At 41.0% G+C, this 14618-nt stretch overlaps 1 protein-coding gene across 1 annotated transcript; it reads left to right on the plus strand.

The window, feature by feature from the left end:
• Positions 1-1236: 1236 nt before the first annotated feature.
• Positions 1237-14407, plus strand: LOC308102520 (biotin--protein ligase-like; the record flags this gene model as incomplete). Its single annotated transcript, XM_080452262.1, has 5 exons — positions 1237-1313; positions 1554-1809; positions 5950-6183; positions 7669-7830; positions 14354-14407. 5 exons carry the CDS (start codon positions 1237-1239, stop codon positions 14405-14407), a joined length of 783 nt encoding a protein of 260 aa, XP_080308388.1.
• Between the last annotated feature and the right edge of the window lie 211 nt (positions 14408-14618).

A 14618-nucleotide genomic window follows, 5' to 3' on the forward strand; every position in this document is an offset into this window, starting at 1 on the left:
ACATTCACCTGTCCCTTGGCAGTCAGTGCACAGAATATGGGCAGAAGGGCTTTGAATCCAGCATTTCATAAGTTTAGGTAATTTACTATGCTGCTTGTGTAGTAATAAACCTCTGAAATAGGGTTAGTAGAACAAAAAAATTGCCTAAAGTTACACGGCACATGTTTTAAACCAGTTGAATTAAAGGTAATTCAATGTTTGTTAGTGTCCCCATTCACTGCTAGCCTGGTAAACCCTCCCTCCAGAAATCTCATTTGTATTTTATTTCAGGAGTGAGTCTGGCCTGCAGACCTATATGGGCAATTTGGCTGTGGGCTGGAGCTGGGCGGGAGTAATGTAGCTTTGATGTCCAAGTGGCCCTTTGATGTCCAATTAAGCCACTTTAGGCTGCAGTGATTATCACCAGGAGTAATTGGTTTGTCTATGATGTTAATGAGCAGCTTGTATGAAAGGTGTATTGATTAATGACGTGTGAACCACTCGGGTTCCACCTGATTGGCCTACCCCCGCTGTCAATCACAAAACAATGAGCGAGGACGCTGATTGGCTCGGTTATTTGGTAATGCACTAGAAACGCCCATACAAGCCTTCATGCCAGACTCACTCCTGGAATCAAATGGAAATGAGATTTCCGGAGGGAGGGTTTACCAGGCTAATTCACTGCTGCTTCAAATGGTAGCAAGTCCAGACCTGCTCTGTTGCCCCTGGTGGTTGAAATCTGAAGCGTTCCTGAATGGCTGGGGAGGAAAAGAGGGACCGACAAAGCCTCCTGTAGGCCGACCCCCTGGGTCTGGCAAAAATAGCAGATCTACAAGCTCATAGCGCGGCACTATGAGCTTAATTGTAGATCTGCAATCTTTTTTAAATTGTGAACATTTGTGCAAATCTTTATATATATAATATATATATATATATATATATATATATATATATATATATATTCATACATACATACATACATACATACATACACATGCACGCACACACACACACACACACACACACACACACACACACACACACACACAGACACACACACACACACACATTTTAACTCAAATCTTTGCTTCTGGGGATTCTAGAAATGTCTTCTAAATCCTAACCGTTTAAAAAAAAAACATTTGTTATGATAATATCAGTATTTTCAAAAATAAAAAATAAGACTTTTTGTTTCTGACTTTCATGGCAGTAAGGATGTCCGAATTCATCCATGGTACCGAGGGGGTTTTGACCCTGATGGTTTTCATGGGAGCCACGCTGTCCAAAATTGGAATGGATTTGTTTTTTGAAACCCAGCCAAGATTCTTCTACCTGTGTGCTGTTTAGTACAGTACGTCAACCAGTCTTGTTCAGTCTTGTTCCTCTAGCCTGTGATTTAAGTGATTTAAGTAGCGGAGTAAAAAGTACAATATGTGCCTCTGAGATGCAGTGGAGTAGAAGCACAAGTACTGAAAATTGTTCATACTCCAAGGTAAGTCAAAAATACCTAAAAAATTGTACTTGTACTTGAGTACATTAGTTACTTTTACCCCCCTGTGTATTTCTTATATTAGGTTGGAGGATCGTCGAGGCTCGGAGCCGCTGTGCAGCAGCAGCCAGGAGCTGGGCTCTGAGCTGCAGCTGGGCCACATGTCGGCCCACAGCAACACACACCTGCACCTGTCCAACTGCCACGAATGCCTGGAGCTGGAGAACAGCACCATCCTGTCTGTGAAGTACGCCTCGGGGGAGAACATCCCCGAGCTGCCCGACGATGCCAACGACACCGCGCTGAACAGCAGCGACGACGAGGCTCTGGAGGACTTTCAGGTAACCGTTCATTTATTTATTTAGTCCCTTGTCAGGTTGGAAACCTTCAGTGGTGGAAAGTAACTAAGTACATTTACTCAAGTGCTGTACTTAACTCATTGAGTGCCTGAATTATTTCTGGCTATTTCTGGCCAGTACGATTTTGATTTTGATTTTTTTTTTAAAGTAAAAAGAAAAATGCTTAGGAAGCGAGATACAGCCTTTTTCAGTTATAAGTAGACCCTCCAGAATAACGCGGGCAAAAATCCTTGATTATGCGGGCTAAAACTCTTGATTATGCGGGCTGAAATCCTTGATTTTGCGATGAAATATGCATTTTTTTTTGCAATTTTAAGCGGGGCGATTGCGGGAAGTTGTGAAATATGCGGAAAGTTGTGAAATATGCGGCAATATCCGAAAAATGTGATATGCGAAAAATTCGAAATATGTGAAAAGTTGCGAAATATGCAATGCGAAGTGCATATTATGCGATAGCGGTAAAACACGTGAAACACGTTAATGGAACTCAATGAGTTAAGAGCAATTTTGAGGTATTTGTACTTTACTTCATTTCCAATACTTCTACTTTTTTTTACTTTTACTCCACTACAATTATTTGAAAACTTTAGTTACTAGTTACTTTGTAGATTTTGATTATTATTACAAAACATACATCAACCACTTCAGCCCTATATACATTTCGGCCATTTGAAAATAGCCGATCTACAAGCTCACAATAGTGATAGCTTGTAGATCTGCTTGTAGATCTGCTATTTTCAAAATATTTTTATACATTTGAAAACTTGAAATGGGACATTCTGCACAATGAGTACTTTTATTTTTGGTACTTTAAGTACATTTTGATGGCAATACTTTTGTACTTTTACTCAAGTACATTTTGAATTCCGGACTTGGATTCTTGGAAAAAATGTGCAAGAACATGAATCCACGCATTTGCTTTGACAAAGCATTGGCAGATTCCGCCCCAGAGGTAAAATAAAAGTGCGGTGGGAGCGCGCATGCAAATGCGTTGATTCACGCAAGAGCTGATTTTTCCGCCTCTCGCGCAGACCTTGCGTTTATCTGCTCTCTGCTTAGTCGCCTAAGCATAAAACTGCTGGAGGCAGGCGCTGATTTTCTCCCTCTGTCCAATCGGGTGAGTCGAAGGCGGACCGTCTCAAGACTCAGGAAGCAACATGGTGCTCAAGGCAGCAGGCACAGGAGCTGCGGGCTACGGGGAGGCTCCTGAAAGTGAGTGACAGGTGCGACACTCCCGTTTTTTAGAATCCGCTGGCTGCAAAAAACTGTGGCCGCGCACAACCTGCGTTTATCAGCGGCCAGCCAACTCTTGGTGGGGGCGCGCCCTAACGGAGTAATTCTATATTTCAGTATTGATACTTTTACTTGAATTGAGTACTTTTTCCACCACTGGAAACCTTATATCGTTGCAGTGGGGCAGAAACCAGCTAACATGTTTGAACTTTTTGCATTTCTTTCATAAATCAGTGCTATTGAAGTTTACAAAAATATTGAACCAATGTTAAAGTGCTTCTGACAAAACCAGCTAACTCCATTGGATCCTCAAACTTTCTGCTAAACCAGCTAACTCCACCAAAGGCTCCACCCCCTTTTGACCTCCAACCTCATTGTGAGCTTGTAGGTCCATTCAGCTGTTCTTATCAATGATGAACAAAACCTCCTAACTCCACTTTTTTTCATTTCCTGAAAAATGAACATTTTGGAGTTAGCTGGTTTCTGCCGGACAGCATAGATATGTCCAAAACACTTTTCAGGATTCAAATGCAAAAAACGGCAAAAATGCGGCGCGAAGTGGCGCGTGTTAAGCTTGTAGATCTGCTACTTGTAGATCTGTTACTTGTAGATCTGCTACTTGTAGATCTGCTACTTGTAGCTTGCCTTGTAGATCTGCCACTTTTGACGCTTTTGTGTGACGCTGTAGTTGGATCAAGGGCGTTTAATTTACGAAAAAAACACTACACTATTCTGCCCGACAACAACGATTTGCTTAGTGATTATTCTATCATTTACTACTTATGGGGGGGGGCATCTACTACAGTGGTCAAGGACCCCCAAATTGTTATGTATTTGGCATCAGACCCCGCAGCCAAATACATGTGCCAGGGACCAAGTTTGTGCCAACTGCCAAGTTGAACTGATTGAAGCATCGGTGCACCTGTGGCCCCCTTGTGGCCACAGGTGTAACTAGTCTCGTGGCTGACCCCTGAACAGTGTTTGTGCCAGGTTACGTGTGGATTGGAGCAACAGTTGATTGATTGACTGAATACTTTATTAGTGAGAAATGTAAACAGCATGTGGTACAGTAAGACATCAAGGCTAAAAGGATAACACAAACAAGTCCTGGGGACTTTCCATTGTGGTCCTATGTATTTAATTCATCAACATAGCATACACAATTAACACAATAATACATGTCATCAACAAAGGAGAAAAGGGTCAAACGGTGGCAGTGAATATATGCCGTCATAGCGCGGCACCGAGTGCCGTGCTATGAGCTTGTAGATCTGCTATTTTTGAACAATCTTTGAATATATATATATTTTTTTTTTAAAGCGAACATTTTTTACTCAAATCTTTTCCTCTGGGTGGTCCCTGGAACAACATATTTTGAGATGGGGGTCCAAATACATTTTTGGGGGTCCTTGACATGAAAAAGTTTGAGCACCACTGATTATAGCAACATGAGTTTTTAAAAAAGAACTGTCAGCATTTAGAAGACATTTGCAGAAGCAAAGATTTGAGTTACAAATGTTTGCTTTAAAAATATATATATTCAAAGATTTGCAAAACAAATCATGATTTAAAAGAAAATAGCAGATCTACAAGCTCATGAGCTTGTAGATCTGCTATTTTTGAAAAGCCAAAGAATAAGATAATGGTTAACGTGGTTAAAATCTAAAATGACAGATGCTTTGCCGGTCTTTCTTTGGCTATTCAAAAATAGCAGATCTACAAGCTCATAGCGCGGCACCGAGTGCTGTGCTATGAGCTTGTAGATCTGCAATTTTTGAAAAATCTTTAAAAAATATGTTTTACATTTTTTTTTCAAAAAACTGTTTTTAAAACATTTTTAAGAATTGCCTCAGGTCTTAATGGGTTAATATAGGATAAAGACAAAATAGGGTTGCCAGGTTGAAACTTGAAAGCGATTAACCATTGAAAGCCAATCGTACTTCACGTCCATTTATGCTACTCAACTAATCCATTATTTGGTTAAAGGTAGGGTAAGTGCCATTTTTTGGGTTAAAACTAAAAGTTCTTTGTTAAAAGGTTAAAGCACTATATTCTGATAGTACTAATGTCTATAGAATGTGTGTTCAGAGGCTCTCCAGCTCTTTAATAAACATAAAATACATTTTCAGGTGGGTGGCAACATTTCAGCCAATCAGGAGAGAGTATGCATTTATCAGCTTACATTTTTATAGTGATTCAGTTCCAATGTATTTTGTCAGCTCATCACTTTGTGTTATCACTTCCAATTTAACTTGTTTATCCTGTATAAAGTTCTCTCTCCTGACCTGAAAATGCATTTTCTGTTTAATAAAGAGCTGGAGAGACGTTACTGACGTTACAGACGTTAACTGTTACTGAACAAACACGATAGCAATGAGTACATCAGAATATAGAGCTATAGAGTACAGAAGTCCTGACGTCACTCGTTCATCCCCTGTTTCATAAAGTAATTTCTCTATGGAGAATAACATTGGGTCATCTTAGAATCGTCTCATATAAGAATTGTGGTCCAAAAATAAACAAACTGTCTCGGCGATATTGTCAGGGAGGTGACTCTGTATCGTTTATGATAGTCAGTATGACTGTTTCTGGTGAAAATGTAACTAATTCGGCGGAAGTAACATTCGCGTTTTCTCACCGTCAGTTGATGCTTCATATCCATAAGAGTCAAACCGCCGGGATCATTTGTTTATTTTTGGAACACAGTTCTTATTTGACGCGATATTAAAGACGTCTATGGGGATTCGGAACGGGGGTGGAAAACCGCGAACCAGGTAGGATGTGTAAATTACGTCAGACTTCGGTGCTCTATTTAACACTTATTTGTAATGAATTTTTTTTTATCATATAATCCGTTCATTCCATCAATCGTTGCACCTCTCATTTCAGGACGACGCTAAAGGGTTCCCCGGGCGGGACGGCACCGGCAAACCGCCCAACGTGTTGGTGTACACGGGCGGCAGTGAGGAGCGCTTCCAGCAGATCCACTCTCTGCTGGCAGAGTGCATCGACACGGAGCGCTACATCATCTACCACCTGCAGCCCAGGCATGTCCTCACCCACCCCTGGATCCACTGCGCCAAGCTGCTGGTGCTGGCTGAACTGGAGCCGCTCACACCACAGGTTAGTGGAGTTTGGAAGTTTTTGATTTAGGTTCTGTTTTCATTTCGATTTGACCAGAGCCATGTGAGGAGAGTTGCGTCGCCTCACGTTCACTTAATCGGGCCAGTCTTCTACAGCTCGAGTTATACTTCGCCGTACAGCGGGGTCGCGTGTCAAAAATAGCAGATCTACAAGCTCACAATGCGTCGCTGACGCGACCCATTGTGAGCTTGTAGATCTGCTATTTTCGGCGCACGACCGCGGCGCACGACGGAGTACATTATATTCGGCTGTAACACGTGCAATAGCAGATCTACAAGCTCACAACGCGTCGCATTGCGACGCATTGTGAGCTTGTAGATCACAGGCGAGGAGATCACAGGCAAGGAGATGAAGTGAAGTTGAAGCAGAGTAGCATACCTCAGTTTGCAGCAACGATGTGGCGAAACACACCCATCCAAGTTAACCTTTTTATATTAGGAGAAATAATTATCACCCGCCCGGGCCGCCCTCCCCTGTAACTAAAGGGACTCGCAACCAGTGGTGGAAAAAGTACTCAAATGTTTTACTTAAGTAAAAGTATCAATACTGCAATGTAGAAGTACTCTGTTCATAAGCTGACACAAGTTTTAATATCCAGACTTGACAGCAAAAGTTAAGAATCAAGTGCTGGATCTTGTGAGACCAGGGGGGGACGCGCGTTCCTGCGTCATCAAGCTTGCAAATGCACAGCGAGGATTTGCAGAAACTGGAGCTGTAGTTTTGTTTTTATATAAAGATATATATATACAGCTATCATCAAACGTACAGCAGCTGATAAACAGACAACTAGGAAAGCAATGCTCTCCTCCGCTCCATTCAGTTACCTACCTACCGGGGAGGGGACCGAGTTTTGTAACCTAGACTCGTCGGAAATAAGCGCAACAAGAGCCTTCATCATCATCATCAATCATTATTAGAATGGCCCAAATTGATTAACATTTCGTGCACGCTTTGTATTGTGCTTTAAGTTTAATTTGGCTATATTTGAAGAGTTTAATTCTCGAGGAGGCAGACCATTGGGATACATTTATTTTGCAAAATAAAATGACAAATATCGTCCAACCGCCCAACCTTACCATGAGCGTTTGTCACTATTTCGAGTTTACATGAACCACGTGACCGGTACAGTTTTCTGCCCCCGAGGTGGCGCAACTCTCTAATACAAGGCTCTGGCACAGCTAAGAAATTGGAAAATGGATATCCACAAACTTATCATTTACATGTTTATTTCAGTTAACTAAAATTGTTTATTTATTTAACTTAGTTTTAGTTAACTCTATATACAGTATTTTATTTTTTTTCCACAAATGTATTTTTGCAGACAATAAAAAAAAACATTGTGGCAAGTAGTAAGGACAAAGAGGTCTGACATTTTCTGTCAAAAAACAACAATTAAAACAAAACAGCAAAAAACACAACATAAGCCGTTAACTCTATTGTAATCACCTCGTTCTGCTCCCCCAGCTGCAGACTCGTTTCCTGCACTATCTGGGCGTGGTGGGCGGCCGGGTCCTGGGGCTGTCGTCCACACTGTGCCCGTCGGGCCTGTGCCTGGAGGCCAGGGAGAGGCGGAGGCAACGGATCGGCAGGCTGAACTTCACCAGGGAGGACGCCACCGAACTGCAGGTTGGGTCTAGACTCCTTAACCCTCTAACACATTCACTGCCAGGTATTAATTAATTCCTATTAATATGCGTGGAGCTTCAGTCTGAAATTGGCTCCAGTGTCTGCGATTACAAGGGGGAGGGGATTTGAATTTTCCTAAACCAATCACAAGAGATCCACGGATCCGCCTACATCTGACGTCATTGCACAGCTTGCCTTAGCAGATATTTGCTGATTGGCTTGTCTTTAGACCCACCCCCACCTCCGACTCTCATTGGACGGTACTTTTTGTACCGAATAAATCCTAGGTTCACATTTCAACACCAGACCAAGAGGAGGCTGTCCACTCAGAGAGTGGGCGGGGTCTATGGTCTGGAACCAGGCTAGAGACGAGTCTCTCCTCTCCACCGGAACAAAAACATTGTAACCGCGATTGTCCGTTCTGTTGTTATCGGTAGTATGGCTCGTTTTCACCAGAAAATGCAGTCTGGGAGAAAAAATCCGAACTAGATGTGTTTTTCTAAATCTCATATCATGGGAGTGGACGACTGGACAGAGTTAGTTTTTTTGGGATGACGTCATTTCCAGTTCTATCGTTCTCTCACAGTCATGGCATCATTCATAGGTTGGCATATACAGTATGCGTCCTTTCAACTAGCTAGTTGAGAGGACGCATAACTGTATGCGTCCCTGGCAGGCACCGTCTTAAGACCTGAGGTTCTGATTCTACAAAATATCTTCTATATCAGTGGTTCTCAAACGTTTTCATGTCAAATATTTGTTTGAGAAAAACGTTCAGAACCCAAGATATCGTGATCCGAAGATTTGCTGCTCCATTCACTTCTTGGTAAACGTATTACTTAAAAAGGCTGTATCTCGGCTCCTGTGTACTTTTTTTTTTTACTATGTATTTCTGGCCCAGACATGTTATTTTCAAAGGCAGACAATTAATGTCAACGAGGTCGCGATGACCTCGTTGACATTTGTGAAACCACACAGTACAACCCTCAGTGATTAGCAACCATCAGGGGATTGATCATACTGGAGATAAATATTCTGTGACTACTTGGAAAAAGGTAAGAAAATCGCTGGCAGTGGGCAAACGCAGCCAGAAATAAGTCTGGCAGTGAGAGAGTTAAAAATATATATGTTCAAAGATTTGCTATGAGCTTGTATATCTGCTATTTTTGAATAGCCAAGGTATAAAATAATGGTTTAAGTGGTTACACAGATGCGTTGGTTCTCAAACTAAAAAGTCAAGGACCCGCCAAATCGATGTTCTTGGCCGCGCGGACCCCCCCGATCTGTAAAGCTTTTGTTCCAGGGATTCCTAGAAGAGAAGATTATTATTTAGACCTATGCAGCTAGCTGCAAGTTGCAACAAACAAATATTTGGTGTGGACTTGAAGGCTTTAAGAACACAGCATCTGCTGCTTCTTTTAATCTCTCCTCATGAAGGGCATCATCTGGATATGATGCTATTCTAAACATCATGTACATACCTGCCAGTGGTGTAAAGGAACAAAAAGTACATTTACTCAAGTACTGTACTTAAGTACAATTTTGAGGTACTTTTACTTTACTGGAATATTTCCAATATTCAATACTTTTACTTCTAATCCACTACGTCTCAGAGGCAAATATTGTACTTTTACTCCACTACAATTATTTGAAAACTTTAGTTACTAGTTACTTTGCAGATATAAGTTATTACATTTTAAAACATACATTAACCACTTTAGCCCCTTTTTATTCCTAGGCTATTTGAAAATAGCAGATCTACAAGCTTGTAGATCTGCTATTTTAAAACATTTTAGCACTTTTACTTTTGGTACTCTAGTACATGTTTGATACCAATACTTTTGTACTTTTACTCAAGTACATTTTGAATTCCGGACTTTTACTTGTAATGGAAAAACTTCTACATTGCAGTATTGATTTCATTCAGTCTTGATTCATTTGAGTACTTTTTCCACCACTGATGCCTGCTACTACATACGCTAACTAGGAGATCGTCTTAGGAGGATGGTGAGAATCACCTCAAACTCGCTCAGCGTACACAAGAGACCTCAACGATGAAAAGTTATCAAAAGCGTGAGTTTTCATACAACGGCGTGACCATGGCGAAGTGTCAAACTTCCTTATTTCACCGCCAAACAGGAAATGAAAATAGCCGATTGGTCGATATTTGATAGTTCCCGTTTATATTTATTTTGTATGTGTAACAGACAACAGACTTACATGGTATAGTTCTTATTTTTTGCTATAACCTTTGAACGGTTTGTCGTACAGACTTGTGAGTCGTATCACTTGACTCGGTTGAGAGTCGATCCTTGTCATTCATTGGTTACTTAGCCCCGCCCCCTCTTCTGATTGGTTGAAAGTTCCTATGTTTTGCTATAACTTTTTAACGGTTTGTCGTAAAGACTTGTGAGTCACGTCACTCGTTAGGGTTAAGGTTAGGGTTGGGTTGGGAGACCTTGTCCTTCAATATTGTTAGCTTTAGCTTTACTTCCTGTTCTGATTGGTCGATATTTGCCCCTAACGTGGACAGAGGTGCGAGGGCCCGGTCATCGCAGCCTTATTATTATTATTTTTTTTAAAGCCGAACTTAGTTGTTTTTATTGATCATTTTGTAACCATCTCTGGGTTTATATTATAGAAAATGGCTTGTCAGTGTTGCTGAGAGATTGGTGTGATGGGTCGCTGTGAGCGTGTTTCGATATTGCTGAAGGATCAAGCCACTCTGGGGAGCTCCCTAAGTGAGGAATTGGCCAACGTTAACTCCTGGCTTATTGATAACAAGTTATCTTTACACTCTGAGAAGACAGAATCTATTCTGTTTGGCTCCAAAATCTAATTAGGAAAGGGCCCTGACTTCAAGGTCAAACTAAATGTGGAATACATGGCAGCAAAATCATCAGTGAAATACCTGGGTTGTATCTTGGAGGGTAACTTAGACGGCCAAAATATGGCCGGCAAGGTATTGAGCAAGGTCTCCGGACTGACAAAGTCTTTGGCACGGACAGCAAGGTACTTAGATAGGGAGACTGAACTGGTGGTGGCCGACTCCCTTATTTTGTTTTCGCAAGTACTGATTGGGTCGAGGGCCTAATCAAATCCCTCAAAACCAAGCTACAGTCAGCTCAGAATAGACTGCTCAGGGTCATACTAGGGTTGGGGCCCAGAACCCATATAGGGAGGAACCAGTTCAGAGAGCTCAACTGGCTCCCAGTAGAATCCAAGGTTACCATGGCCAGATTGACCATGGTTCATAAGATCATATATGGCGAGGTCCCTATGTTTTTTAATAATTGTTTACTCAGGTAAACAAAGTAAACCATTTCTTCACCAGAGCCAGTGTAGCAAATGTGAGCCATCCTGCTTTTAACAGTAAAGTGTGCAAAGGATCATTTACTTACATAGGAGCCACACAGTGTAACGGCCTCGAAACCAGTGTCAATCTGACCAATCTGAGGTCTTTTAAACAGCAGACAAAGGCTTGTCTATTAGAACAAGAACAGGAGACCTGGTTCTTCCAGACCCAGAATAAATTCCTAGTACTTTATAAGGACTTCGTATGACGGACTTCTTATTACGTGTCAGCCTGTGTCCCTTTTATGCCCATGTATGGAGAAGAAAGGGTCCCTTTTATACAGCCGGTCTTTTTCGCCCATGTATGGACGAAAGGGGGCAGAGCCTCATGTAGGCCGACCCTCTGGGTCTGGCAAAAAGGGACAAGGACTGACAGATACAGATATCTCCATATATGGGCATAAAAGGGACAAGGACTGACAGATACAGAGATCTCCATATATGGGCATAAAAGGGACAAGGACTGACAGATACAGAGATCTCCATATATGGGCATAAAAGAGACAAGGACTGACAGATACAGAGTGAGAACTCAATACGTTAATTTCTTCTAGCGTTAATGAGGTCTTTATGGTATATTATTGTTAGTCTTTAAATGTCTTGATCAATAGGGCCACAATGGAAACAATATGTAAAAAATCACACCCAGTGTGAAGTGGGCGGTGTGGTCATCACAGTGGTCATCACAGTGATGGAAGCTCACTTAAAAAAAAGTGGGTTTTTTTAAGTGCATAGTCCTATTTATAGGTTATTAATTTCATCATGTGTCTTGCTAGCCAATCACAGTGCTGAATAGAGTCAGCCAATAGAGTCAGCCAATCACAGTACAGCTAGGGGTGTACTAATGATAGGGGTGTACTAATTATGAGCCAATCACAGTACAGCTAGGGGTGTACTAAATGCTAGGGGTGTACTAATTATGAGCCAATCACAGTACAGCGAAGGGTGTACTAATGAGGTGTCCCAACCCCACTTATAGGGGCGGCTACACCGCCCAAAAATAAAAACAGTTGGGGGGGGGGGTGGGGGGGTGGGGGGGTGGGGGGGTGGGGGGGGGTCATTTCTGGGGTTAAACTTAGAATAAGTAAAAAAAAAAAAAAAAAACGTGCAATACCAGATGGCTTTGTGGCATAGTTGGGCATAAAATTCCAATCCCAACGCATGTGGATCGAATCCTTCCCCCGGCACTGTTTATTTATCTTATCTGAAATGCGTCGAAAATTATCTTATTATTAGGATTAAAGTTACCTTGTCCTTCATGATCTTGTTTTTTATAATTAAATCAGAAAGTCTGCCACTGACTGGTAGCATCTAATCTCGAATTGTGCTTACTTTATTAATGAAAAAGTTATTAAAGTAATTTGCTATATCAACTGGTCTAGTGATAAACTACCCTCCACCTCTATAAATGAAGGCACTTTGCCCATTTTATCCCTACCCACAGCTTCATTGAATATTGTCCACAATTTTTTACTGTCATATTTACATTCCTCAAATTTACATTGATAGTGGTGTTTCTTCTTATGTCTATTCATTTTAGTAATTTTGTTCCGAAGGGCTCGATACTTTTGCCAGGTATCAGGGCAGCCAGATGCAATAGCAGATTGCTTAAGTAAATCTCTCTCTTTTATAAATTGTTTTAACTCACCATCAATCCAGGGGGCTTTGATCCTCCTAACAGTACGCTTTTTAATTGGGGCGTGTTTATCACAAATATTCGAAAATAATGTTATACATATCATTAATGCAGCGTCTGTATCCTTACAGTCAAGAACAGTCATTCTTTTATGAATGATCTGAGGCCCAGTACTAAAATTGCTTTAGAGCATTTTTCTGGGGCATTTGTAAAAATAAATAAATCTATACATGAGGACAAACGTGAACCGTCTCTATTAACATGAATTCTTGTAGGCAGGTTCACAATCTGAGACGAATTGTATACAGTGGCTGCATCACTCAACTTTCTTTTCAAAGAACAATTACTAGAAAACCAATCCACATTCATATCTCCTGCAAATAATATTTCATAATCACAATCGGTCACATTTTGCAACATTGTGCAAATATTATTCAAATAGTCAATACCAGAACTAGTAGGTGGCCTATAGCAACAGCATGTTAAAATAGGCTTCATATGTGGTAAGTGCACTTGTAGCTACACCATTTATACATAAGTCATATGTTTAAATGTGCAAACCTTAACCAATTTTTTGGTAATTGTATAGACATTTAGAAAAACTAAAAATTAAAAAAGAAAAGAAAAACAGTACACAGTTAAAAACCTAAACAGCAGCAGCATTTCATCCCTGCACAGGAGTAATGATGGAAACACATTATTGGTCTCTATCAAACCTCTCTAGTTGGTCAATGCTTGTGATGCAAATCCCACCAGAGTTGCTCTGCTGCACCAATAGATTTAATAAAGACCTTATATTACAGCTGGTAGTCCAAGTGGACTGGATTTTACCTTGCTTTTTGAGAGTCCTTGCTTTCAATTCAATTCAATTCAATTTTATATATAAGTGTCAAATCACAACAAGTTGTCTCAAGACACTTTAAATGTAGAGAAGAGACCCGACAATCCCACCCTGAGCAAGCAATTTTGCGACAGTGGCAACGAAAAACTCCCTCTTAACTGGAAGAAACGTCAGGCAGACCCTAGGCTCTAGGGTGGCGGCCTTCTGCCTCGACCGTGTCGGGGGAAAGAAGAGAGAGATAGAGGGAGAGACAGAGGAGAGACAGAAATATAGTACAAGTAGTAACAATAACAATAGTAGCAAATATAATAGTGTAAGATAGTATATGATAATATAATATAGTACAGCAATAATGTGTATGCAGTATATAATGGTATAATATAAGAATGTTAAGATAATATGCAGTATAGTGTAGTGGTATAGTGTTGCTTTTCTGGCAATGTCTGCATTTTTTTTTGTAAGATGTTCGTTCATGTAAACATTTGAGCCCTTTAGCTTCCTACCCTGTTTCAGCAGATTTACTTTATGTTTCCTGTTTGCAAATCGAATGATTATGGATGGTATTGTTGGCCTGTCGTTCAGCCTCCTGGATGGCAGCGTGTGACATGCCTCAATATTGTCAATGTCAATGTCAATGCCTTTATCAAAGAGGAATGATTTTACCTGTTCCTCAGTTGACTTTTCGTGTTCAGGACTGCTCGCTGATGCAGGGCCTTTCACCGCCTGGACAAAGCTCCGTGGTTTGATCTTCAAACCTGAGATGATGACATCGTTCATCCTTGAATATTGCTCTAAACTGTCCAATCTATTTTCCAGGAAAACTAATTTCTTCTCTTGATCAGTGCTTCGTTTTTTGAGCTGCTTCACATCACCAATCAGCTCTGTTATGATGACCTGTTGCTTCATCATTCTCTCCACGTTAGAATACATAATTTCCACTGCTAATTTCAGCTCCTC

This window comes from Gymnoscopelus braueri (genome assembly GCF_963280865.1).
Source record: "Gymnoscopelus braueri genome assembly, chromosome: 16".
Classification (NCBI taxonomy): Eukaryota; Metazoa; Chordata; class Actinopteri; order Myctophiformes; family Myctophidae; genus Gymnoscopelus; species Gymnoscopelus braueri.